The sequence below is a fragment of the Bubalus kerabau genome, chromosome 4 (assembly GCF_029407905.1).
Source record: "Bubalus kerabau isolate K-KA32 ecotype Philippines breed swamp buffalo chromosome 4, PCC_UOA_SB_1v2, whole genome shotgun sequence".
NCBI lineage: Eukaryota > Metazoa > Chordata > Mammalia > Artiodactyla > Bovidae > Bubalus > Bubalus kerabau.
Window position 1 is genome coordinate 136,255,335 of NC_073627.1, and position 25,947 is coordinate 136,281,281.

General features: G+C 52.0%; 2 protein-coding genes across 6 annotated transcripts; both read left to right on the top strand.

Annotated features, from left to right (window-relative positions):
- The first annotated feature begins 3,492 nt into the window (after positions 1-3,492).
- On the top strand, positions 3,493-8,830 carry C4H8orf58 (chromosome 4 C8orf58 homolog). The gene is made up of 8 exons (XM_055579728.1): positions 3,493-3,725; positions 3,815-3,960; positions 4,675-5,177; positions 5,787-5,927; positions 6,075-6,186; positions 6,315-6,424; positions 6,725-6,831; positions 8,460-8,830. Exons 1-8 carry the CDS (start codon positions 3,493-3,495, stop codon positions 8,569-8,571), a joined length of 1,464 nt encoding a protein of 487 aa, XP_055435703.1. The 3' UTR covers positions 8,572-8,830.
- A 1,644-nt stretch (positions 8,831-10,474) lies between these two features.
- Positions 10,475-25,826, top strand: CCAR2 (cell cycle and apoptosis regulator 2). Of its 5 annotated transcripts, none has more exons than XM_055578714.1 (21): positions 10,475-11,126; positions 12,000-12,095; positions 12,378-12,469; positions 12,897-12,988; positions 13,189-13,303; positions 13,475-13,604; positions 13,779-13,875; positions 18,288-18,407; positions 20,008-20,230; positions 20,317-20,430; positions 20,724-20,887; positions 21,323-21,494; positions 21,582-21,809; positions 21,904-22,122; positions 22,738-22,882; positions 23,006-23,088; positions 23,770-23,916; positions 24,068-24,179; positions 24,273-24,461; positions 24,576-24,781; positions 25,007-25,826. In XM_055578714.1, the coding sequence occupies exons 2-21, from the start codon at positions 12,038-12,040 to the stop codon at positions 25,049-25,051; spliced, it is 2,751 nt and encodes a 916-aa protein (XP_055434689.1). In that variant the 5' UTR covers positions 10,475-11,126; positions 12,000-12,037; the 3' UTR covers positions 25,052-25,826. The 5 variants fall into 5 exon arrangements, with proteins under 5 accessions (XP_055434689.1, XP_055434693.1, XP_055434692.1 ...); XM_055578718.1 differs by having other exon boundaries at positions 10,748-11,126; positions 21,904-22,080; XM_055578717.1 differs by having other exon boundaries at positions 10,748-11,126; positions 21,323-21,485.
- The last annotated feature ends 121 nt before the right edge of the window (positions 25,827-25,947 follow it).

Sequence of the window (25,947 nt, forward strand, 5' to 3'; positions counted from 1 at the left end):
TTGAATGCCGTAAGATATGGTTTGAATTTCACCTTGAGGCTCTGCAGACAGTAAAAAAAATTCAGCAGGGAAGTGACAGGTTGGAAAAGAGAACGTTGGAGTCTTAATATGGTCAGATCCCCATGCATTACAAACCATTCTCTTAGACTCATGGTAGCTCTAAGGAACGGAGAACAAATGGGGTATGGAGGCCCATGTGAAACGGGTCGGCCAGTGAGCTGTTGAAGGCCTTTCAAAGGCTGGACAGGTTTTAACTAACAGTAGTGTAGTGTTAAATGGCAACCCACTCCAGTGTTCTTGCCTGGAGAATCCCAGGGACGGGGGAGCCTGGTGGGCTGCCGTCTATGAGGTCACACAGAGTCAGACACGACTGAAGTGACTTAGCAGCAGCAGTATAGTGCTAGTCACTTAGTCGTGTCTGACTCTTCGCGACCTTGTGGACTGTAGCCTGCCAGGCTCCTCTGTCCATAGGATTCTCCAGGCAAGAAGACTGGAGTGGATTGCCATTCCCCTAATTGTGGCAGTCAGCTCTCCTCCCCAGGGCCCAAGTGTTTCAGCATCAGAGTTCTTTGCAGCCACCAGCCAGCCCGAGCCTGGGGGAGGACTTCTTTGGAAGACAGAGTTATTAGTCAATCCTGGTTGCCAGAGGAGAAAGTGGGGGGCAGCCTTTGGTCTCTGCCCAGCTGTGAGCATCTACCTGCTTTGACCCAGACAAGCTGGGGAGGGGACGGGACACCACCCAGACAGGCAGCTGCTATTTGTCCAGCCCAGTGCCCTCTTTACTTTCTTCTGTGTTTTGGGGAATGACTTCAGAAATGATGACAGATTCGAGTTACAAGTGACCTGAGAGAGCATCGGATACAGCCCCCTGCTATTGGAGATGAGAAAATGACTTTCCCAAAGTGATACTGCTAGATAATTCTCAGGTGCTTTAACGTCGGTTTTCTCACCATTCTGAAATAGGTACTGTTGTCATCCTAGTTGTGTCAGTGAAGAAACTGAGGACAGGGAGGATAAGTCGCTGGTTCAGGAACTCCTGGCAGTAAGGGCAGGGGGCTGAGGAGCCAGGAGCTTGACTTCTGGGTTCCTGGCTTTCCCTGGGCTGCTCTTGTCCCTCCACCAAAGGCAGCCTTCCAGGCCACGGGGGAGGTCACCACAGCTTTCAGCCATCTCTAATCTGCCAGAAGCTGCCCTGGGCTCTTGGCTTTGCCTTTCCTCCCACAGGGCCTAGCTGGCAGGAGATGTGCTTCCTGAAGCTGGGACTTCCCCCATGGAGGCTGAGGGATGCCTCTGCTGGGGCCACCATGTGTCTCAGGGACTCATGGTAGCTACTCATCCCTCAGGTGGGCAGCGAGGGTGTGCCCCTCCCATCCCTCCCAGCATCACTCAGAGAGAGATGATTCTTCTCTGGTAGAAGGTGGGGGGAAGGAGAGACAGCCTTCTGTGTGGTGAAGGCCTGGCCCAGCTCCCGCAGGCGCTTGCCGCAGTTAGGGCAGTAAATGGCAGATGGGAAGGCAGCATGTGGCCCCCCACTGTGGGGGATCCCAACCACCTTGAAGGTTCTGGCATATCTACATGGGGAGGAGGGAATGGCCTGGAGGAGAGTGTGCCTGGTGTGTGTGTGTGTGTGTGTGTGTGGTTTGAGCCTGGAGGAGAGTGTACCTGGTTTGTGTGTGTGTGTGTGTGTGTGTGTGTGTGTGTGTGGTTTGAGCCTGGAGGAGAGTGTGCCTGGTGTGTGTGTGTGTGTGTGTGTGTGTGGTTTGAGCCTGGAGGAGAGTGTGCCTGGTGTGTGTGTGTGTGTGTGTGTGTGTGTGTGTGTGTGTGTGTGTGTGGTTTGAGCCCACACAGAGCCCTGTGCTGAGACACTGCATTCCTGGCCGGGCTGGCTTCCTGCTCCAGATACATTCCTGCCCCAGAGTCACCACAGAGACTGCCTGGAATCTGGCCCCACATTCTCGAAATTCAGGACAAGATCTGGCAAAGGTTCCCTCCCTTTACCTCCCTATCCTCTGACTCAGGAGGGGGAAAGCCCCCTGACAGCCAGCCCTCCCTCCGTACCCCCCAACCTCCGCCTCCTCCCCTGGGAAGCATGGTGCACGATATACTGGGCTGTTGGACTTGTACTGTCCCCAGGCCCAGGCTTCTCTGTTTTGTACCTGGGAAAGAGCCATGGGGGTGGTTTCCAGGAGGACAGGGCCACAGCGGGCAACCCAGAGAACTCAGATAGCAGGGAAGGGCCTGGCCTGAAAATCAAGGTGTCAAGAGTAAATTTGGGCAGCCATTGTTCCCAGGGGAGTTGTGGGGGAAGGGGTGGGAGTGGTGGTGAGGGCTTCGCTGCAGGCCTGTTTCCCCATGTCATAGAGTTAGAATCATGTAGTTTTTGATTCCTGACCGATCCTGCGGGGGCTGTTGGAGGAAGGGTAGGAGGAAGCAGAGGGTGAGCAGACTGTCTTCTCCCTCCCAGATAATTACCACTTGAGACTAGAGCCTCCAGCTCCAGCCTGCCCCTCTCCCTACTCCAGGAGGCTCAGGTGCAAGCTTGCACGTCCGCCAGCTCCCTTATCTCCCTCCAGGGAATTTGGGTCCTGCTGGGATTTTTCCAGCCCCGGTGACCTTTCTCAGGAGATTGAGGTTTCCTTAGAGGCCACCACCCCATCTGGTCTCCAGGCTGTCTTAGCTTTCGCGGCTGCCTGCGGTGGTGGTTCCAGGGACTCAAAGTGGGTGAGGCTGAGGACTGGTGAGCCTTTACACTCCCAGACCTCGGGGCTGCCCTTCGGTCCCCCGGTTTCACTTTACCGGATCCTGAACCACACCCTCGCCCCTGCCGGATTCTACTCTAGCCCAGGATCCAAGGCGCCCTGCAGTTGTTGGAAAGGATTTCTGTGCCGAGAATCCCTTCCACCTTTGATCGCGCCAGGTCTCAGAGTGGCTGAGTGACTTTCCCGAAGGCACACAGCTGGGCGCGCGCGGACGCGGACGTCCTGGCCGGCGATCTTTCCACCGCCTGCACGTGCTGATCCATTTCCTTCCGCGCTCGCGTCCGGTTGCCGCCCCCCGCCTCTCCCAGCTTCATTTCGGCCGCAGGAAGACAGACTCGGCTTGGGAACCGTGGGCAGGGTGACCCCACGGCACGGGCGAGACCGCGTCCCCAGCCAGGGTCCCCGCTCTTCGGCTAGGCCGGCTGGGCAAGGGAGCCAGTGGCCCGCCTCCTACCCCTGCCCCCTGACCCCGGCCCCTGTCCCCGCCGACTATGCTGGGGGGCCCAGGCCCCGCCCTCGCGGCCCTTCTAGTCGCGTTCGCACACCTGCGCACCCCTCCCCGCCCCGTCCCTCCCCAATGCGGGTTGGGAGTGTCCCGGGGCCGCGCCCTGCCGGGTCCGGACGCGCAAGCCTAGCCGCCCGCCCGACAGCGGCTCCGCGACGGCGGCAGTAATAGCTCGGTCCTACTGCAGCAGCCACGGCCCGGGCGCCGCATTGGGGCCGGATTGGGGCCATGCTGGGCCGGCGGCGCGTCTTCGCCTTGGAGCCGCTGGGCGGCCAGGGTGAGTCGCCCACTCAGGGGCGGGCCCGGACCTTTGGCCTGGAGCCGACTCTCGTGCCCTGGCCCCTGTTTGCGCTCCCCGCCCCACCGGCAGAGCCCGCACCACCTGCGAGGCGCAGCCCGCCCGACCTCGGTCCGCCCTCCTCGCCGCCCCCCTTAGGAAGGGCTCGGGATCGCGTCCTCACGTTGGAGACCCTTTTACTTTTTGGCGTTAAACCGATCGTCACCTCCATCCCATTTTCCCCGGGCCCACTTACCTCTAATTCCTGGTCAGGATCCTCGTTTCCCTGGCCCTTGCCCCAGCCGGCGGTCGCGAAAAGCCCTCATCTCTGCGGCGGCGGACCTCTTTCCAAAGGAGCCGCGCAGGGGTAGACTTCCTGGTGGACTTTCTTGCCCAGAGGGGCCTGGTTTGGCATCCAGGTGCGGCAGGCCGGGGAAGGAGGCCGGCCTCCGTCCCCTCCAACCTCCAATTCTCTATCTTTACCATCGGGCACCTAGATTGCAGGAGAGCCTGGCACAGACCAGGAGAGCTGTAGAGAGGACAGTGATTGGGCGACCGCGCTGCTTCTCCTACCATTTGGGTTCCCTTTCCTCAGTTCAGATTTTTTTCAACTCTCCCAAATTTTCTGCTTCTCATTTAAAAGAACAAAAGTCCAAAATGATTATGGCTATTGTGATTTTTGGTACCTTTTCCCTCCAGGACTTCCGGGATGGACTTTCTCTTGCATCCTGATGCCAGTTTAGACCCCGGCTTCCCTCTTTGTGTCCTTTCCCCTCTCCCTGAGGCGGGGGCACAGCCACACTCCCCCTTGGGGAGCAGCCAAAGAGGCTATAGTTCCCCAGTGATGGTTCAGAGGTCTTAGGCTGACCTCAGGGGCCAGAGCGCAAGGGTCCCTGGAAGCAAGTGCCCACCCCTCGAAGGAAGATATCATTAACAATTACTTTTGTAAAAGGGACCCCCATCCTAACCCAATCTCCCAGACAGGGATGGAGAGATCTGGACGCGGCTGTGGTCCGCCGGGCTCCTCCTGTCACCTTTGACCCAGGACAATCCTCACTCCTCCCTGGGAAACGCCACCAGTTGCAGGAATGTTGGCCCAGCCGGCCCAGCCTGATGACTGACTCTCCTTGCAGATGGGGCTGGTGAGGACCTGGCACATGGTTGTGTAGTGCCTGGAGTCATCAGCACCTACAGGCAGATCCCAGATGTGGCTCCAGTTTGCTCATCAGACTCCTGGAAGAGGCAAGACCAGCTGAGAGGTCCCCAGGGGCAGGTGCCGCTTCTCAAACTGGGCTCCCAGGACTCAGGAGTGGAGATGGCGGTTGGGGACAGCTCCCCGGCCACCTCACCCAGCTTTTCTCAAGACTCTCTGAACTTTGAGCCCCTGGAGAGCGCTGAGTCCCTAGCCCTTGGTGCCCTGGAGCCTCCTGCCCACCTAAGCCGGCTTCTAGCCAGCCGTAAGCTGGAGCAGGTGCTGGAGCGCTCCCACCAGCTCTCAGTTCCCCCTACCAGCTTGTCACAACACTGCCACTCCCCAAAGTTGTTGCCTAAGTGTGAAATGCCCCATTCTGAAGCAAGGGGACCGGAGGCCACTGAGGCAGAGAGTGATTTGGAGGATGGCCTGGAACAAGCAGAAGTGGTAAGTGCCAACTCTCAAGGGTGGGATGGAGATGGACTCTCCCCTACCTCCCCCACCCCTCCGCCCCAACCTTGTTCTCCCTGGAACTCTCCCAGGCAGGGTATTGTGTGTGTGTGTGAGTGTGTGTGTGTGTGTGTGTGTTAGTCGCTTAATCGTGTCCAACTCTTTGTGACCGCCATGAACTGCAGGAGGAGACAACCCTGGCGCCTGCAGCTTGCCAGGCTCCTCTGTCCATGGAATTCTCCAGGCATGAATACTGGAGTGGATTGCCATTCCCTTCTCCAGGGGATCTTCCCAACCCGGATCAAACCTGAGTCTCCCATGTTGGAGGGAGACTTTTTACCATCTGAGCCACCAGGGAAGCTGGGGCAGGGCATTCCTTGCCTCTAATTGATGTGTTGGATGAGACGTCTCACCTCACCCCCAACCCCCAGTTGTGTGGAGATGAGCAGGGCCTAGGGCCTACCTGGCCCTTTTCCTGGTTGGGCATGGGGTGAGCAGCTGGGTGTGTGTTCCTCCTCTTACTTATTCTGCCCCATCTACTGGCCCGTTGGGTGGGAGTCTTGCTGGGTTCAGAAGCCTCTCTGACCTCACTGTGTCCCACAGGTGGAGGACTTGGGGCCTGAAGCCTGCTCCGGCCTTCTAGGGCAGGGTCTTCGCTATCTGGAACACCTGTGCGCGGTGCTGGAGCAGGTGGCAAATCTACAGCAGCTCTGTCTGCAGCTGCAGACTCAGAGGGGCCCTGCGGTGAGTGAGCTGTGAGTGGGCAGGCCGGCTGGTGGGCAGGTGAGTGGGGGAGGCGGAGGATTGGTGGGACCCCTGAAACCAGGACTCCCTTCAGAACAGCCTCAGCCCTCTAGCCAGGCCCAGAGAGCCTGTCTCTCCTGTGCACAGGATCCTGAAGAGGAGGAGGAGACAACCCTGGCGCCTTCACCTCTGCCTTCTTATGCCCCAGGCAATGAGGTGCGCGGACCGTGGGAATGGCTCAGCCAGACAGAGGAGACAGGTGAGCTCCAACTGCATCTCTCTCTGCATCTTGCCTGCCCAGGGCCCCACAGGCAGACTGCCTGAGCTCTGGGCTTGATAAGTGCCTTCCTGTTCCTTGCCTGGGGTAACCGGATTATCTTTCTGAAGGAGCAAAAACAGCTTCACCCCCAAAGGTAGGGGCGCCCAGTGCCAGCCCTCCCAGGCTGTCAGAGGCCCTGACAGAGCCAGCTCACACCTCATCCTCCCAGGAACACAAGGTAGGTGAGGGCTATATGTGTGGCCTGGCCTGCTGCAGTGGGAAGCCTGGTGTGCTGCAGTCCATGGGGTCGCAAAGAGTTGGACACAACTGAGTGACTGAACTGATATGTGGGGCCAGGTGACAGGATGGGGTGGGGTGGGATGGTTGGGATGTGTGGATACCCTGAAAAGTAGAATATGAGAGGATTCCTATTTGGAGCTGGTGACTTGTCCTGAGTGTGGTGACAACTATCTGTGGGAGTTGGTCCGGGGTGTGTTGTGAGGAGGGACCCTGGGTGACCCCCTCACCCTCTGCTCAGGGGGATCGCTCCCACTGGAACAAAGTCAAGGTCCTGCTCAACCGGATCAGGTGGGGCAGCCCTCGACCTGCTGAACTTGCCACCTCTGCCGATGGTCCTGTCCCCAGGTGAGTCCTGTGACCCAGCCCCCCAGTGAGTTCTGTGACCCTGCCCAGGGCAGGGCAGAAGGAGGAGCCTGATGAGCTAGGAGGCTGAGGTTGTGTTGCCAGTTGTTATTTTTGTCTCTGCAAAATTTGAGAGAGGCAGTCTTGGAGAAGGCTTTCCTGGTGGCTCAGCAGTAAAGAATCTGCCTGTGATGCAGGGGACCTGAGTTTGATACCTGGATCTGGAAGATCCCCTGGAGAAGGGCATGGCAACCCACTCCAGTATTCTTGTCTGGAGAATCCCATGGAGAGTGGAGCCTAATGGGCTACAGTTCATGGGGTCACAGAGTCGGACACAACTGAGCAACTAAACAAGAAGTCTTGGAGAGGTTGTGGGAAGAAACAGAAAGTAGTTAAAAAGCCCCATTTATAGATGAGGAGTCTGAGAACAGGGCTGGGGAGGGAAGTCATCTTCCTGAGGCCACATGGCGAGCCAGTGGCAGAGCCAGGACCAAAAGATAGGAAATCGTCCTGTGAACCCAGCAAGCCCTCAGCCCTCAAAGCTGAAACTTAGGTGACCTCCCTGGGTTTCCCCAGGAAAGCAAGGTAGTGCACACAGAATGCCACAGCGGGTGCTGGGAGTGAGGGTCTTTACTGAATAACTCTCCAGGGGGGCTTATCCCCATCAATTAATATCCTTAGGCTTTTCACAATTGTCGGTCAACTCAGGGGCCATCATTACTTTTTTTTTTTTTAAGATTAATTTTTGGCTGTGCTGGATCTTGGTTGCTGCTCGGGCTTTCTCTAGTTGTGGCTACCGGGGGCTACTCTGTTGCGGTGCGTGGGCGTCTCACTCTGGTGGCTTCTCTTGTTATTGAGCACAGGCTCAAGGACATACGGGCTGTAGTAGTTGGGGCACATGGGCTTAGTTGCCTTGCAGACTGTGTGATCTTCCCAAACCAGGGATGGAGCTCATGTCTACTACATTAGTAGGCAGATTCTTTTTTTTTTTTTTTTTTACAAAAACCCTTTTATTTTGTATTGGGATATAACTGATTATTCCAGGGCTATATTGCAACCCTGGCGATTTCCCAGTCAGTTATCACCAGGGCTTTCCCGGTGGCTCAGATAGTAGGGTCTTACTGCAATGCAAGAGACCTGGGTTCAATCCCTGGGTCATGAAGATCCCCTGGAGAAGGGAATGGCGACCCACTCCAGTATTCTTGCCTGGGAAATCCCATGGACAGAGGAGTCTGGTGGGCTACGGTCCATAGGGTCACAGAGTTGGACACATCTGAGTGACTACCACTTTCACTTTCATGGCCAGTTAACAATGTTGTGGTAGTTTCAGGTGAATAGCAAAGGGACTGAGCCCTACACGTGCTTGTATCCATTCTCCCCCAACCACCCCTCCCATCCAGGCTGCCACATAACACCGAGGAGAGTTCCATGTGCTGTACAGTAGGTCCTTGTTGGTTATGCATTTTGAATACAGCAGTGTGTACATGACCTTTTCAAACTCCCTAACTATCCCTCCTCCCCACCCCTGACCCGACCCCTGCCCTGAGTAGGCGGATTCTTAATCACAGAAGTCTGCCATCATTACCTTTGTTTTTTTCCCCTAGTCTAGAGCTTCCTTCCTTTTTCCACAGGATTGCATCAAGGAACCTCCCTGAAAAGCCTCTGGGCCATCCCCTCCAGAAGACCTTTATGCCATCATTAGTGGTTAAGAAGAAACAAGACAAAAACCTCTCTGTACACTGAGACCTCCTGGTGCAGGGATGTGACCCCGGTGGGGCGAGTGCAGTGAAGTCTCCTCGCCGTCTGCCCTGATGCTGCTTCTGGGCACTGCCAGAAAAAGCTGTGGATGCTCTGTCTTCTCTCTGAACTTCTCTCTGAACTCAGGCAAGGGCTGAGTCCTTCTCTTCTGAGCAGCCAAGGAGCCCTGGGTCCTTGAGAGGCCCCAAAGTGCAGCAGCTCTGGGGCTCCTCCTTGGTTGCCAAAAATCCCTGGGCTTAGGCAATGTGAACCTCACTGATTCATGGGGCATCCATGGGGCGTGTCAGGCACAGTGATCTATCGGCACCCAGTGTGTCGCTGGGGACTGTGGGACTGTCAGTGTGGTGAACTGACTGGATCCAGCCGTCTCTCTGGAATCATGCCCTCATGGTGAGGTAACCGCAGGATGATGGACATGACTTTCACTCCTGAGTGGACAGTTACTGATCTGGAGTCCTGTCTTCTTCCTCATACTCAAGTGGGCAGCCCTAGAACAGAGAAGGGTACTCTTTTGGCTGCCTCTGCCTTTAATCTTGCCTGAAGACTGCACCAGGGATGGGAGGGTCAAGTACAACACAGGGAACAGCAGAGTAATCTTCAAGGTCTACTCTCTGCTGCTTTACTGCTTACCTACATCATAGCTGAAACCAGAGGCCCAAATTAGCATTGGCTACTGCTAAGTCACTTCAGTCGTGTCCGACTCTGTGCAACCCCATAGATGGCAGCCCACCAGGCTCCCCCGTCCCTGGGATTCTCCAGGCAAGAACACTGGAGTGGGTTGCCATTTCCTTCTCCAGTGCATGAAAGTGAAAAGTGAAAGTGAAGTCGCTCATGCGACCCCATGGACTGCAGCCTACCAGGCTCCTCTGCCCATGGGATTTTCCAGGCAAGAGTACTGGGGTGGGGTGCCATTAGACCTTGACAAAATTGCTTAACTTTTCTGAGCCACAGCTGCCCACTTAATCTCCCAAATGGTATAACGATGCCTGCCTTGCCTACCTCACAGACTGGTTCTGAGGATAAAGTGAAATTAAGCTGCCTCAAAATGCTTGGTGAATGTTAAATGAATAGGAAAGGGGGTTGGAGGGAGGCTAGACTGGAGGGATGATGAGAAGGTCAGAGGATAAAGGGGAATTGGGATTGCTAATTGGGACTAAAATGGCCAGTGATTAGTGGCAAGACTTGGAGCGAGTCATTTGAGTCTCTCATGTATCACATCTGAGAATTAGAACACTAACACCTGACCTGCTCATTCCCCAAGAGTTGATGTGAGGACTAAAGAAAACGACTGTGAGAATTCTTTGTAAATGTATATTGTGAAGGTTTATCTTACCATATCACCTATGTTGACTGAAAAAATACACGCAACCTACGAGACCTTTATTCCGTGGGAATTTTTAGGACTTCAAGCCTTGGAGACAGCATTTCCTCAGAGAACTCTTTCTAAGGAGGTGAGGTGAGGAGTCGGGTTATATAGAAGTTTGCAGCAGGGGATGGGGGTCTGAACAAAAGTTTATTGTTAATTAAGGAAAACCAAATATCTCAAATCAAGAAATTGAGCACTCTTCTAAGTATGGGAAACTGCAAGCGTCTGGGCTCCCTGAATTCATTCCTTTCATATGCATCTGAGCTATTGGGGCCAAATCCTACTGCATGATAATTCACATCTTTAATTCCTCTTTCAATTTAGGGAATGCGGAATATGGTGGGTGGCTGCCTCTTGCTTTTTCTTGCACACACCTGCCCCCTGCCCCAAGCTCCTCAGCATTTACCAGGGAAGTGGTTAAGTGGATGATGGCTGCCACATAGCTGGTATTATTCTACCTGGGCTCAGAAAAGTATTTTTCTGAGGGAGGAAATGGAGGAAAATATTTTCTGTGGGAGGAGGACATAGTCACCATAGTCAGGACACCAATATGGGAGGAACTATTCCATTTCACACCTTTTAGGTTCCAAGCTGTGTTAACTGAGAAGGGGGTAAAGTTTAGTCTCCTGCAGGCACCCAGAAGATGGGAGGTGTAAGTGGGGGCTGCCCTCAACGAAGGGTGGGGCTAGAGATGGGGTCATTGGTTGAGTCAGACACAAGGATGTCTCTATAGAAACGGGCACTGATCATGCATCCTCCTCCTCCAGTCAGCTGGTTCTCTTGCTGCTGCCGGCTTGGGGGTCCGCCAGAATGAAGCATAGGTGCTGCTTTATGTTTGAGGGTCCAGCTCCAGCTGTCTTTGGACCAGGAACCAGTTCTCTGAAGTCTGCTTTTCTTATGGGACACGTAAGCGAGGACACCACCGACGCGCGGCTTCCTAACGCATATCCGATCGGGGAAGGCGCACTTCCGCTCAGCAGTTGGAGCGGGATGGCAGGCCGGTGTGGGGGAAGGGAGAGGTCGGTGGAGAGGAGGGAGGGACTATATCCGGGAGAGTGGCAGCTTCCGACCAGTGGTCGTGCTTCCGGAGAGGCGTTTCCGGTGGCGGCGGCAGCAGCGGCTCTGGTGGTTCCGGGTGTCTTTGTCCCCCCGGTGTCGCGGCCCTGGCCCGCAGGTGGGTTGGGGGGGCCTTCTGCCGCCCCTCTGCCTCCTTGCCCCTCCCCCGGCCGAGGGGCTGCGAGAGCCAAGCCGCGAAGATGCATTGGGCGCGGAAGGGGCCGAGCCCCTCTCCCGACTGCAAGTCTCGTCTCCCTGGCAACGGCCTCGGCCCTGGGGGCGGGCGGGAGGAGGAGAAACCGCGCGCCTTCGTCCTCCCACGGCGGCCTGGCCGCGGCCCGGCCCGGGAGATCCGGCTCTGGTGGCCGCTGAGACGGGAGCCGAGGCACGGGGAGCGGGGGAGCAGGAGGGCGGGCGCGCAGCCGGATTTGCGTTCGCCTGGCCGCGGAGCTGTCTTCTCACCAGCCCGTCCGGGGAACAACGGGCCGGGCTTCCGGGGAGAGGGCCTACACCATCTCCTCTCCGGCACCGGCCTCCTCCATTTTTCCGGGCCTTGCGTGGAGCTTTTTGGCGGATGTATTTGAATGAATGAATGTCACCAGGGCTCTTTCCAACCCTTCACTCTCCCCAATCATCTGAGGGTGGCGTGGCATAGTGAGAGGAGCGCTGAGTTGTCGGGAGACCTGGGTGTGAGTCCTAGTTTTTTTACGTACCTGGTTCTGTGCCTCGGGCAAGTCTCAGTCCCTCCGAGCTTCGGTTTCCTTTTGTTTGAAAGAGTATAACAGTATTACCCATCATAGGTTATTGTGAGGGAAACTGGAGCATTGTAATTTCTCTTTTTCCTGGTCCATTTCCTGTTCTCTCCATCTGTCTTCCCTATTCATTCTCAGTATACATTTCCCCACTTTCCTTCAGATCCTTAGTTCCTTTTTGGGGGGTAGGTAGAAAATCTTCCCTGTGAATTGTTAATTTATTTCTTTTCTGATTGAAGGTTTTTTCCCAAGACTCTGAAAGAGGACAGCATTCCCAATGTCCCAGTTTAAGCGCCAGCGGATCAACCCGCTTCCAGGGGGACGCAACTTCTCAGGTGATCACCTTTATCTCTACCTGGCCCCACATTGGGAAGTATGTGGTTTGAAGTTAGTCTTTAACAGAAGTTAGTCTTTAAATCCACCAGGGGTTTTCCTGGTGGAGTGCAGTTTGCTGTTGATGTTTCTTAGGAAACTAGTCGATGACCACAGTGGTTGTCAGCAAAACCCTGTTGGGACTTGTACGGATCCACTTTACCCTTTGGGTTTCCTGTCTTCTCTAGCTGACTCTGGTGCTTACCATGGTAGGTGCAGTTCCGGGATTGCTTCTCTTCCAACAGGCGCAGCTTCGACATCCCTTCTGGGCCCTCCTCCTGGTTTGCTCACTCCTCCTGTGGCCACAGACCTGTCCCAAAATGCCAGGCACCTTCAGGTAAGTTGGGCATTCTGTCTAGTGAGTTTCAGCACTCGGGAGGACCTCAGTATGCATGGTTGTCCGATGCTTTCATTCTTACATGACATTGTTCATCCTTCTTGACACTCCTACCGTCAACCAGTCCAGAGGTAACTAGACCTCTCTGACTGGGGAGTCCTTGGTTTTGATTCTAGGGAGATCTCTAGGGTGCTTTTTGGAGTTAAGGAAGAACTGGGAATCCTAGAAGAAGCTTATGGCCCAAGAATCAGCATGACTTCCCCCACCTTCAGTAGATTATGTCCACTAGACACATGTGCTTCCTTCTACAGGAAGCTCCGTGCAGTACTTTGATCTGGGGCTGGAGGGATGTAGAAAGATGAGATGCTAATGCCAGAGCATGGATAGATGCTCCCTCTTACCTTTAAACTTCACTCTTCTCATATAGGGTGGAGAGAAACAGCGGGTTTTCACTGGCATTGTTACCAGCTTGCACGACTACTTTGGGGTGGTGGATGAAGAAGTCTTTTTTCAGCTAAGGTAGGCTGAGGCCGTTCCCCTTCTGGAAATGCTTAACGGGATTCGGGTCTGTCACCATGCTGGTGGGTCCTTCTAAAGACATTGCTTTGCTGTTATGCAAGGTGTGAGAAATCTTGATGGGAAGGGCCTCATAGGGACAGTCAAGGTGGCTTGGCCAGGGTCTCTCTCCTGACTGGGTCTCCTGGCTTGTGTGCTGGCAGTGTGGTGAAGGGCCGGCTGCCCCAGCTGGGTGAGAAGGTGCTGGTGAAGGCTGCATACAACCCAGGTCAGGCAGTGCCCTGGAATGCTGTCAAGGTGCAAACGCTCTCCAACCAGGTATTCATCTCTCCTCAGCATGTGCATTGGAAAGGGGTAGGAGGGACACCCTGGTGCCCGGAAAGATGGACAGGAACCTTTCTTTGGTCAAGGGGGTAGAGCCACATTTTTCCAAGGTAGTGAGCACTTCAGCCATGGGATGCCCTGAGTTTCCTGGTTACTGTCCTGCAGCCCCTACTGAAGTCCCCAGCACCTCCCCTTCTACATGTGGCAGCCCTGGGCCAGAAGCAAGGGATTCTGGGAGCTCAGCCCCAGCTGATCTTTCAGCCTCACCGGATTCCCCCACTCTTTCCTCAGAAGCGTGAGTACCAGCGACATGGATATTGGGGGTGTGGCTTTATGGAGTACTCTGGTTGAATGGACTTGTAAGAATTAGGTGGTTGTTCTCAGAGTAAAAGTGGAGACGAGAAGAGGGGACAGGAAAGTTGGGCAAATATTTAGGTGTTTTGAGTCACTATCCATTTCCTTTCTGCAGCTCTGAGTCTCTTCCAAACATCCCACACACTTCATCTGAGCCACCTGAACAGGTTTCCTGCTCGGGGCCCTCATGGACGATTGGATCAGGGCCGAAGGTAAGATGATGATCAAGCAGGAAAGGTGCTTCATTTCTTTGCCTCTAAGAGAATGTGCCCTCCCTCCCCCCGCCTTTTTTTTTGATCACTTCTTGACACTAACATTCTCTTTGTGCAGCTAGATCCTAGTCCCTTTACCCTAAGATAGACTGACACATTGAGAAAGAGTGGAACTTTATAAGCTGGTTCAACAAGTAGGGATATGGCATAATTCATCTTTCAAAATATCACACTGAATTTGTTTTTAATATATAATTTTGTCTTTTATTTCTAGTCTGTAAGATTGGGACACCAGGAATCAAAACTGAAGAAAATAGTAGTGTCCAAAAAAATTTTTGCAGTGTGTTTTTTTAACTGAAGCATAATTTACAATATAATACCAGTAGATTGGATATTTTATGTATTATGAGATGATTATCACAATAGCTGGTTACTATCTGTCACTATACAGTTATTACAGTATTGATTATATTGTCTATGCTGTATATTACACCTCCATGACTTATTTTATAACTGGAAGTTTGTACTTTTTAATCCCCCTTCACCTGTATTAGGGCTTCCCTGATAGCTCTTTTGGTAGAGTCCACCTGCAATATAGGAGATCCCAGTTTGATTCCTGGGTTGGGAAGATCTGCTGGGGAAGGGATAGACTACCCACTCCAGTATTCTTGGGCTTCCCTGGTGGCTCAGTTGGTAAAGAATTCTCCTGCAATGAGGGAGACCTGGGTTCGATCCCTAGGTTGGATCCCTGGGTTGGGAAAATCCCCTGGAGAAGGGAAAGGCTCACTCCAGTATTCTGGCCTGGAGAATTCCATGGACTGTTTATGTATAGTCCGTGGGGTCATGAAGAGTCGGACATGGCTGAGTGGCTTTCACTTTCACCTATTTTGCCATTCCCCCCACAACCCCCTTTGCTCTGGTGACCACCAGTATGTTCTCTATATCTGTGAGTCTGTTTCTGTTTTTTTGATGGTTTTTTTTTTAGTTTCCTGCAGTGCATGATTTAATTTTTAGTATAAAACATGTTTCTTCCTATACACCACAGAAGTCAGCGATGTGATAGACTATGTATGTTGCACTCTGTCCAGAAATCCTGTGCTGTGGACATGTAGACGTGGCCTTGTGTGGAGCAGGCATGGTGGCTTTGGGCCTTTGGGGCATTCTGGGCCATCGTGTGTTATCTGTGAGCGCTGGGGACTGCCAGGAGCATGCTTCCTGTTCTCTCTGGCTCACATGTTCCGATCCTGCCTTACCCTACCTAAAAGTTTTTGTTTCTATCCCTAGGAGTTACGCTCTAGACTAGTTTGTTGAAGACACGTTCAAGTTATTTCTGTCAGTCTTCTTTTTAACTTTTTATTATGGAAATTTTCAAGTATAAGCATAGTAAATACTCTCATATACCCATCACCCAGCTTCAACAAGTATCAATATCTGCCATTCTTTTTCATCTGCCTTATACTTTTTTTTTTTAAGGTAAAATTTATGTAGGTTGATGTGCACAGATCTTAGATGGGCAGTTTTGACAAATGAAAAATCCCATGTGACTCTCACCCCTTTTAAGATACAGAATATGTTCATCACTCCAGAAAGGGTTCTCATGTTCTAGTTCTCTTCTGAAATGAGGACTGTTCTCAGAAGGAAACCGCGTCCTCTCCCAGGAGCCAGTGATTATTACTTGTAAGTAAGGGCTAAGCATGCAGTCTACTGCAGACATGTAAAGGGGGCATGGAGTTCCTCAGAGAAAAAGCTTTAAGCAAAGTGATGTCGCTAGTCTGCTGAAGCTCCTGTGTGTTGCCTCGGGATAGGTCATTGGGAACTCTGGAGTGGGCAGCTCTGATTGTGTAGGATTTTTTTCCACAGCATCTCCACTGCTTAAAACAGTTTCATTCTTAAGTTACTGGTGTATAATTCACATACACCCCTACCTCTTGTCCTCTGCATCTTCTTGGTCTTCAGTTTCCAAGGACTCTCCAACTCTCCCGTTCTGTGAGTTTATTAAAGACTTCATTATAGACTGAGGACAGCAGGTGCCCTCAGGGATAATGTAGTCTCAGTAGAAATCAATGGCTGCTATTGACTTTTTGCTTTAGGTTCAAATTCAGCCTTCCTGTAAAGCCAGTAGCATTTGATTGTCCAGGACACACCAAGCCCTGTGCAAGTTCTGTGTTCTGTTACTTTGGCCATAATGCTTCAGTGTCATGGCCTGTAGAGATAGAAGACATGACTTTTGGGAGTGAGATACTACCATGAGTCTGTAGAAGGGATTTGCAGAGCCGGGGAGGGGGCAGTAGCAATGAGGTCACCCTCTGGGGGAACAACCGTTTATAACCAAGTCAGCCATCTTAGTGTTTGACTGGAAACCAGGCTTTCTTTTGAACTTCAGGTTTTGGGAGGCAGAAACCAGTGTCTCCTTTGGATTGCTAATGCTGAACTACTGAGGGGTTTAGACAAGGATACTCAGCCGGGTAGACCATCTCGGTGTCCTGCTGAAGTTACCCAGATGGCTTCCACTGTTCGTGCTTTATAGTCTCTTCCTGACAATTGACAATAAAGATTACAGGATTCAGTGGAACATGCACTTCAACTTGAGGTTGACAGCCTTTACTGAAGAGTTCACTTCAATCACGGGTGAGCTGAAGAGGTTTGTCAAAATGACTTTGGAGCAGTTCTTCTGTTGGAGACACAGAAGCACTGATATCCCACAAGGGCAAGATTAGAAGGCAGCTTTTGGAGGGAGATACTGATGAACAAGGAAATTACCCAGGCAGAAATGTGAGAAAAGAAAAATTCTGCATTAAATATAATCAAGTTAGTCAATCAGGGGTGTCATGACTAGGGAAACAACCCAGGCAGGTCTAAAGGAAAAGAGCAGAGACCTGGTAAAAAATAGAATTAGCTCAGCATTACCTCAGCACGAAGAATTGACAGTCGATTTTATTTCCCCTGTGAGACATGGGTTTCCCCCTGCCATCAGTCTGGCATTTTATAATGGTCTAAAGGCTTTTTCTTTTCTTTTCTTTTTATTGGTTGCACCATAACATAGTGGTACTGTAATAAGTGATTTATTATAAAAATACAGTGTATGATATTACATAAAGTTAAAATACTACAAAAATTATCATTGCCTCTTTCCCTTTAAAGGTAAGCATTTAAAAACTTTATTTAATTAAAGTATAGTTGGTTTACAATATTGTATTAATTTCAGGTGTACAACATAGCAGTTATACTCCATTTAAAGTTATGTGCTTTTATAGGTCATACTCCATTTAAAGTTATTATAAAATGTTGGCTATAATCCCTGTGCTGTGTATTACACCTTTGTATTTTATTTATTTTGTACATGGTAGTTTGTACCTCTTAGTCTCCTATTCTTATCCCCCCATCCCCCTGTCCCCAAGGTAGCCATTCTTATATTTGAAGACCTTTAGAAAAGCAAAATTACTTCCTGTCACTTTTTTCCCCAGTGTTCTTTCCTAGTCTTTATTTATATATATATATATATAATATATATATATATACATGTACACACGCACACACACACACACATAGTTTTTATAATTTTAATCTGAGTTCAGATTTTTTTTTAATACATTCTTATTGAACATGTGTTCCATATTGCAGAGTAATCCTCAGAATTGTTTTAATGGCTGTATGATTAGTGAATTTTTATGACTTAAATGTGTAGGGTTAAGGGTTTGTGGGGCTTCCCTGGTGGCTCAGATGGTACAGAATCTGCCTGCAGTGTGGGAGACCCAGGTTTGATTCCTGGGTTGTGAAGATCCTCCAGAGAAGCGAATGGCTACCAACTCCAGTATTCTTGTCTGGAAAATTCCATGGAACAGAGGAGCCTGGTGGGCTGCAGTCCATGGGGTTGCAAGAAAGTCAGACATGACTGAGCAACTAACACTTTCTCTTCACTTTTTTCAAGGGTTTGTTACCAGATCTGTCTCTCTCAATTAAACTTGATAGAACCCATAGCATGGTACCATATATGTATCTCTTGTTAAAAAAAAAAAGTTCTTCTCATTTCAAAAAATTACATGTTAGCTGTAACTTACAATGTTCGTAAAAATATAAAAAAATTATTAGCTTTATCAGTCAGAGGCGTCCACCATTAATATTTTCTCTCAGTCTTTTAAAGCTGTTTTTGCTCATTTGAGGCACTGTTGTCTATACAGTGTTCCATACTGTACTTTTTGTTTAACATGAATGGTTTTGTGTTATTTAAAGCGTTTAAATGTATACTTTAATATCTTTAATAACAGTCTCTTATACGGCTGTTAGTACGGCTTATTTATCCATTTCTTTAAAGTTCAGGATTCAGATGGTTTCCAGCTCTTTTTAGGCCAACATGTCCTGAAGCTGTATTTAACAGTATGGTTTCTTCCTTCTGGTGATGAATCAACTTCCAGCGATGACTACGACTCCAAGAAACGCAAACAGCGAGCTGGTGGAGAGCCTTGGGGTGCTAAGAAACCAAGGCATGACCTGCCTCCTTACCGAGTCCATCTCACTCCCTATACTGTGGACAGGTGAGTGGGGAGGCTGGGCTGGGGGGTGAGACTTGTAGGTGGTAACATTTTTCTTGTGTAAATAAGATATGGTCTGGGAGTAATTGTGTATGTGTATTCTTATGACCTTTTTGCTCACTTCATTTTTGTTTTGTAATGTGACCAGTTTATTTCAGAATCTCAGATTCAGGCCAGCATAGCACCACTGATTTAAGATTTAATCACCAGAAGTTGTTATGTCAGCCTATAATTATGGCATCCCAATCAAAATCCAGGTGCCCAATACCAGTTATAAATCAGGTGGAAGCTGTGGGTCATGGGAACGGTGGGACTGGTTTCTCAGGGAAGCTCTGAATGATTTCTTGAGTGTGACAGCATGTACGAGGTCACAGGTCCCCATACAAGCTTACTTCTCACATGTAGAATCTGAGATGCCAGCTAGCAGGGGAGATGCAGGGCTCCAGCTGCTGTGTTAGAAGCCCCCAGGGCAGATCCACTTTGTTCCAAGTAGAAGTGAGGGCGGCCTCTTAGCACCTCCTCCTTGTGATGGGCAGGGAGGGCAGGCTGCCCTGCTTCCTCCCCCAGGACCAGGCCACACCTTGTACTCGCCATGCTGACCCACCTGCCTCCCTAGGGTAATCTCAGGAGACCCTGGTCCCCACATCACCACTGCGGCAGGGTGCATCTTGAGTGGTCAGGACACAGATTACTGATGATTAGCCACACACACAGCTGTGTGTTTTTTTTAAAATCACAAGTGGAAGCCTGTTGTACATACTATTTGGCACTTTGCTTTTTCACTTACCTTGGAATTTATTCCACATTAATGTTTGTTAGACTGATACCATTCTTTTTAGCAACCACACGGCTAAGTGGATGGACCAGAATTTATTGAACCAGGTCTCCATTTTTAATCTGCAGTTGTTATAAATCTTGTTGTAATAATAAACGTTCTTCTCTAGACATGTCTGTGGACAGGTGCAAGCATTTTATTGGGCTCAGTTCCTAGAAATGGAGTAGCTGGCTTAAAGGTCTGTGAACCTTGAAGGTATGGCCAGGCTTCTCACAGAGGCTGTGTCAGTTCACCTTCTCACACGAATTGTGAGGTACTTGCACCCCCAGCCTTTGCCAACACCGTGTTAGCCAGCTTCGTGATCTTTGTCAGTCCAGTAGGTGAAAAGTGATAGCCTGATTTGAATTTCTTTAATTATGAGTGATACTGAGGATATTTTCATGAGCTCTTCAGTCTCATTCCTTTTTCTAAGTATCTGTTGCTATCAGTTTTTCCAGTTTTCTCTTAGACATGTGATTTTTTTTTTTTTAGTGATTTGTGAGTTCCTTTTATATTAACTTTAAGATAAAGACTCTTTGCTGTCATATATTGCAAATGTCTTTTTTTCCTTTCCCTAGATTGACTTGTAGCATTTTAGTGGTCAAATCTAATCCATTTTTCTCTCTTCAGAGGTGTCTTCCTTAGAAAATTCTTCTTTCTCAGATTATAAAAGAATTTGCTTCCCTTTTCTTTGAAGTCTTTTTTATGGTTCCATGTAAAAAAACAAAACAAAACAAAAAAAATACTTCATCATTGTTCAATCTGGAACTCCCTGCTTTCTTCCCACAGCCCCGTCTTTGATTTCTTAGAACTCCAGCGCCGTTACCGCACCCTCCTGGTTCCCTCAGATTTTCTGGCTGTGCATCTGAGCTGGCTGTCAGCCTTCCCTGTGAGCCAGCCCTTTTCTCTCCATCATCCAAGCCGCATCCAGGTATCTTCGGAGAAGGAGCCAGCTGCTGATGCTGGTGCAGAGCCCCCCACCACAGACAGCGACCCCACCTACAGTTCCAAGGTGAGTTGGCTGGGGTCCTGCCACTTGATCCCCTTGTCGAGGGCTGAGAAAGCTCTCGAGTGTCTCCTTCACGCCGTCCCTACCAGGTACTGCTGCTCTCCTCCCCGGGACTGGAGGAATTGTATCGTTGTTGCATGCTGTTCGTGGATGACATGGCTGAGCCACGGGAGACCCCGGAACACCCTCTGAAGCAAATTAAAGTAAGAGCTGGAGCCCAGGAGGCAAGACACACTCACTGACGATGGTCAGTCCCTGACAGCTGAGATGCTGCTCATGAGCTCAAAGAAACAGAGTTGAGATACTAGTCATTCTGCCCGGAGCAGGGTGTGGCCCAGAGATGGTCTTACTAGATTCACGTGGGGTTCAAGTTCATGGGTAGAGAGCTGCCCCCCACGTGCAATGTGGTGGACTCTGTTCCCCAGTGGTGCAGGTTTCCCAGTGGGAAGCCCAGATGATTGGTTTTTCGTGTCTTATCCCTGGTCTCTCTTTGCAGTTTTTGCTGGGCTGGAAGGATGATGAGGCAGTGCTGGTTGGTGGTGAGTGGTCTCCTTCGCTGGATGGCCTCGACCCCAAGGGCGACCCACAGGTGCTTGTCCGCACTGCTACACGCTGCGCGCAGGCCCAGGCTGGCATCGACTTGAGTGCCTGCACCAAGTGGTGAGTGGCTGCCAGAGCTTGCCTGTGGGCACCACTGAGTGAGACCCGGGCGGAGGCCAGGCTTCTGCCGGGCCTTTCTGACCTGTCAGCTCCCGTCAGTTCCCTCATCCCCGCTCATCTCCCTCCCTCCAGCCCTGCCAGTGGTTGCCGTAGTCCCGAGCATGGCTAGGGATGTGTGTGTTGAGAGCCAGCTGACCCTCCAAGGCTCCTCAGATGTGGTCCCCAGCCACATTCCGAGCTCCTTACTGCCACGGAACCTTGGATAGTAACTGTTGGGTTACCTTTCTCTTCCCATGGACCATTTCTTGAGGACTTGGGCTATATCTTTTAGAGCTTGGCCCACAGTACATGTTCATTAAATGTTGACTGGCAGCTGAAGCACTCACTTGGGAATGTCATGGGTCAGCACTTCATTTTTCCTTTCACTGTGAGCAGGTGGCGCTTTGCTGAGTTTCAGTACCTGCAGGCGGGACCCCCGAGGCGGCTCCAGACTGTGGTGGTGTACCTGCCAGACATCTGGACCATCATGCCCACTTTGGAAGAGTGGGAGGCCCTGTGCCAGCAGAAAGCTGCAGAGGCAGCTCCCCCGCCCCCGGAGGTGCCAGTGGTGAGGCCAAGGCTTACAAACCAATGAGGGAGGGAGGTACCTGAACCCCGGGACCCAGGTGGTCATAGCCCTTGACATCTGCCACAGGAAACAGAGCCTACAGAGCAGCCGGCTGATGGATCGGAGCAAACAGCAGACACCTCTAAGAGTGCCGAGAATCCGGAGGTCACCGCACAGCAGGAAGTGGACACTGACCTCCCAGAGGCCCCCCCACCCCCTCTGGAACCTGCTGTCATGGCGCGCTCCCGCTGTGTAAACCTGTCCCTGCAAAGTATCGTGGAGGACCGGAGGCCAAAGGAAAGGATCTCTTTTGAGGCAGGTGTAGGAGCTGGCAGCTGTGGGGTGGTAGGGGGTGATGGGAGCACTCTCTGTCCTGAGGCTCATGGCCTCCCGCCACCTCCCCCACCAGGCCACGGTGTTGGCTGAGCTGTTTCTGGAGATGCTGCAGAGGGACTTTGGCTATAGGATTTATAAGACGCTCCTGAGCCTTCCTGAAAAGGTCGTGGCCCCGCCTGAGCCTGAGAAGGAGGAGGCAGCCAAGGAAGAAGAATCAGTCAAGGAGGAGGCCAAGGAGTCCAAGGATGAGGTACAGAGTGAGGGCACAGCTGCCGAGGCAGACGCCCCGCCGGTGAGTATCGCTGCCCTCTGTGCGTGCACTGGGGCGGCAGGTCCTAAGGCCCACCAGAACTGGAGCACAGAGCGCGCCTCAGCTCTGCTCACTACCCCACACTCACTGCACGCGCCTCCTGACCCCGGTGTGACTTGGGCACAGGGCATGTAACTCTCCTGTGTGGCTACACAGCTCGGAGGTGAAGCACCTGGGAGAAGGGAGGAGGGCCTGGAGCTTCGTGAAGGGAAGCATGGTTGACAGGGCACCATAGACATCTGTGTTCATAGCAATGCTTTGATGGGTACAGGTGTTTTCATGACCCTATGGTTAACTACAGCACTGCATTTTCTTAACCGTTTCTAAAGTCCATGGGTCTGCTTCTTGCCTAAATATAATCAAGTAAGCAGATTGCTTATGGGACTGGGCTTGACTCCTGAGGAGCACCCCAGGTGTCTGGAACTCGCCCTGGTCTGCTCTGTGACCTCTGTGTAATGAAGTACATTAAATGAGACACTGCACGTAAGCCTTTATCCCATTGCCTGAAGACGGCCGACGTGAAAATGTTAACCGTTATTATGGTCGGTAATTCCAGGGGCAGCTCTTCTCCTTATCATCTGGGTCTGCTTCTCCTAGAAGGAAGATGGGCTTTTGCCCAAACCCCCGTCTTCTGGGGGAGAAGATGAAGAGAAACCCCGGGGTGAGGCGTCCGAGGACCTGTGTGAGATGGCCTTGGACCCAGAACTGCTGCTCCTGAGAGATGACGGGGAGGAGGAATTTGGTATGTGTGGCGCCGGCCGGATGGTGGCTTCTTGACACTGTGGCTTACTGCTCTCTTGTTCTGGGTGGAGCCAGTCTGGACCCATGTGGGCCTTGCTCTAGGCTCACCTCAGGCTTTCTGTAGCAGGAGCCAAGCTGGAGGATTCCGAGGTCCGGTCGGTTGCTTCGAACCAGTCAGAGATGGAGTTCTCGACCCTTCAGGACATGGTGAGACCTTCAGTGTGCTCTTGGGGCTCCATGACTGGGAAGCCTGGCAAGGCCTCTGACTCTCCTGGGAAAGGGATGCTTTTACTAAATGGCCTCTGGCATTTTTTTAAATAGATTGATAGTTAAAAAAAAAAAATTATTTTGGCTTCATCGGGTCTTAGTCATGGTACACTGGGTATCTTTGCTGTGGCACACTGATTCTCTAGTCGTGGCATGTGGGCGCTCTAGTTACTCCACGGCATGTAGGATCTTAGTTCCCCAACCAGCGATTGAACCTTTGTTCCCCACGCTGCAAGGTAGATGCTTATCTGCTGGACCACCAGGAAAGTCCGAGACACCTGGCATCTTCTCTTTGATGAAAGACAAAGGTGGCTCTTGGCTCGTGGGATAGCACACTCGTAGGATCCAGGAGAATCCTTGAGTGTCTCTATCAGTGTGGTTCTGAGTGAGCTGTCTGATCTAGGAGCACACACGGTTCCTCTCTGGATGACAGGCCTTGGGGCGGAAGTGCCCCAGAGAGAGATCTTTGCTCACAGGCCAAGGGTCAGATCTCCAACTGGAAGGTGTGTCTGGGTATGAATGTGTCAGCCAAGCTGCCTTATTTTGAAAGGGCTTCATCCTGAGTGATTTAGCATTAAGAGAGCTATTTGTAAATCCTGTTCATCCTTGGTTCTCTTGCAGCCCAAGGAGCTAGAACCCTCTGCTGTGCTCCCTGTGGACTGTCTTCTTGCTTTCGTCTACTTTGACGCCAACTGGTGTGGCTACTTGCACCGGCGAGACCTGGAGAGGATCCTGCTTACCCTTGGGCTGCGGCTCAGTGCAGAGCAGGTAACGTCTCCCAGCCCTCCCTGAGATGCCTCCCCCAATGTCGTCGTGTGCAGGTGTGGCTTGGGATGCTGTGGCTCTAGGTTCTTGTGCGCCATTACAGGGGCCTTGCACCTTCTTCTCTGTGGGCATCGTGGGTGTGTGTTTCCTGCAGGCCAAACAGCTGGTCAGCAGGGCGGTGTCCCAGAACATCTGCCAGTATCGGAGCCTTCAGTACAGCCGCCCGGAGGGCCCAGACGGGGCACTCCCTGAGGACCTGCTCTTCGGTGCGAACTGGGCCCTGCGGCCTCCAGGGGATGGGGGTGGGTGGGCTGCTTTCTCCCACTTCCCGTCCCTGAGTCTTCTCCTGGCCCTCCTAGGAAACCTGGACCTGCTACCTCCTCCCGGGAAGAGTGGGAAGCCGGGTGTGACCCCGGTGGAGCACAAGGGCCTGGTGTCCCACAATGGCAGCCTCATCAACGTGGGGAACCTGCTGCAGCGTGCGGAGCAGCAGGACAGCGGGCGGCTCTACCTGGAGAACAAGATTCACACACTGGAGCTTAAGCTGGGTGAGTGGCCTGTGGCTTGGGGAGATGAAGCGGGAGGCCTGCACCCCAGACTCCAGGCTGCCCGCCATCTGCTCCCCTCTTAGCTGAGCAGTCTCTCCGGCCTGCCCCCACCAGAGGAGAGCCATAACCGTTTCTCAGCCACTGAAGTGACAAATAAGACACTGGCAACGGAAATGCAGGATCTGCGGGCCCGGCTGGCCGAGGCTGAGGAGATGGCCCGGACAGCTGAGCGACAGAAGAACCAGCTTCAGCGGCTGCTTCAGGAGTTCCGAAGGCGCCTGACCACCTTGCAGCTCGACACACAGAGGATGCTTGAAAAGGTGAGCCTCCTGGAGAGCCGACCGTTGCATGGTGAGGTGGGTCAGCACAGCCGGCCCAGCTTCACTGGCATTTGCCTCCATCTGCTAGTTTCTTATGGAATCCATCAGTCAGCAGCTTGTGACCGGGACCTCCCAGGAGGAAGTGGTTAGTAGTTCTCGGATGGGGTCTCGGATCTCAGCCCTTCCTCCTCCAAGTCCTGATTCTCTTGTGTCTGTTTGAAACAGGCTGACAGCTGGGTAGAGAAGGAGGAGCCAGCACCAAGCAACTGAGGGCCTGGTGCAGGAGCCCTATGAGGTCAGCGATGGAGCCTGCTGAAGTTAGAGCCCAGAAAGCAGCCAGAGCAGGACCTGGGAGCTGGAGGCAGGGGTGGCTGACCCGGCGGCACTCAGCCTCTATAGAGGCGCTCAGGCCGTCAGGGTGGGGTCTGTCTGTGCCACGTGGGTCGGATGAGTGAGGAAGCTGGTTCCACGCGCAACTAAATCCAACATCTTGTGCACCCCTCGAATGTCATTTTGCCCTCTACTTTGGGATTCCTCCTGGGGCCCTTTCGTCTTGTGCTGACTTTCTCCTGTCCTCTTCCAGTTTAGAATAAGACAGGGCAGGAAAAGGCTTTTCAAGTCTGTCATAAGGTCTGATGCCAATAAACTAAAGGAGCAGACGTGGAATCTGGTTGGGGGTAAGAGCCCTTACGAATGGCACAAATCCTGCCAGCTTCCAGGAGCAGGTTTTTGGGGAGGGGGCTCCCTGGCCATCGCAGGAGCGGTGTCAGTGCTAGCGAGCGTTTGGTGTGGGCCGTGTCTGCCAGTCAACACTGTGTTCAGCTGCCCTAGACGTGCCAGAAGAAACCAGCACCTGTCCCCCGGCTCCCTGTGTTCAGAATGTGGTATTGGCTCTGGCCCAGCCTTTCCCCTTCCCCACAAGTCTTGCCTCTTTCCATTAATCCGTGGTTTCAGTTTGACTTTGTATATAAAGTTGGTTTTCTTTCCTTTTTTTTTTTTTTTTTTTGGCTTTTTGTTTTTTAAATAAACCAAAGTCAAAAACAAACCCAGTGTGCTCCATAGCTCTCCCCTTGACTCCTTGTCTAGGTCTGATTCTGCATTCTTCTCCCCACCCTCAACCCAGCCTCTGCTGGTGGAGGTGTCTCCTCCAGAGGGTGGTTGGTGGG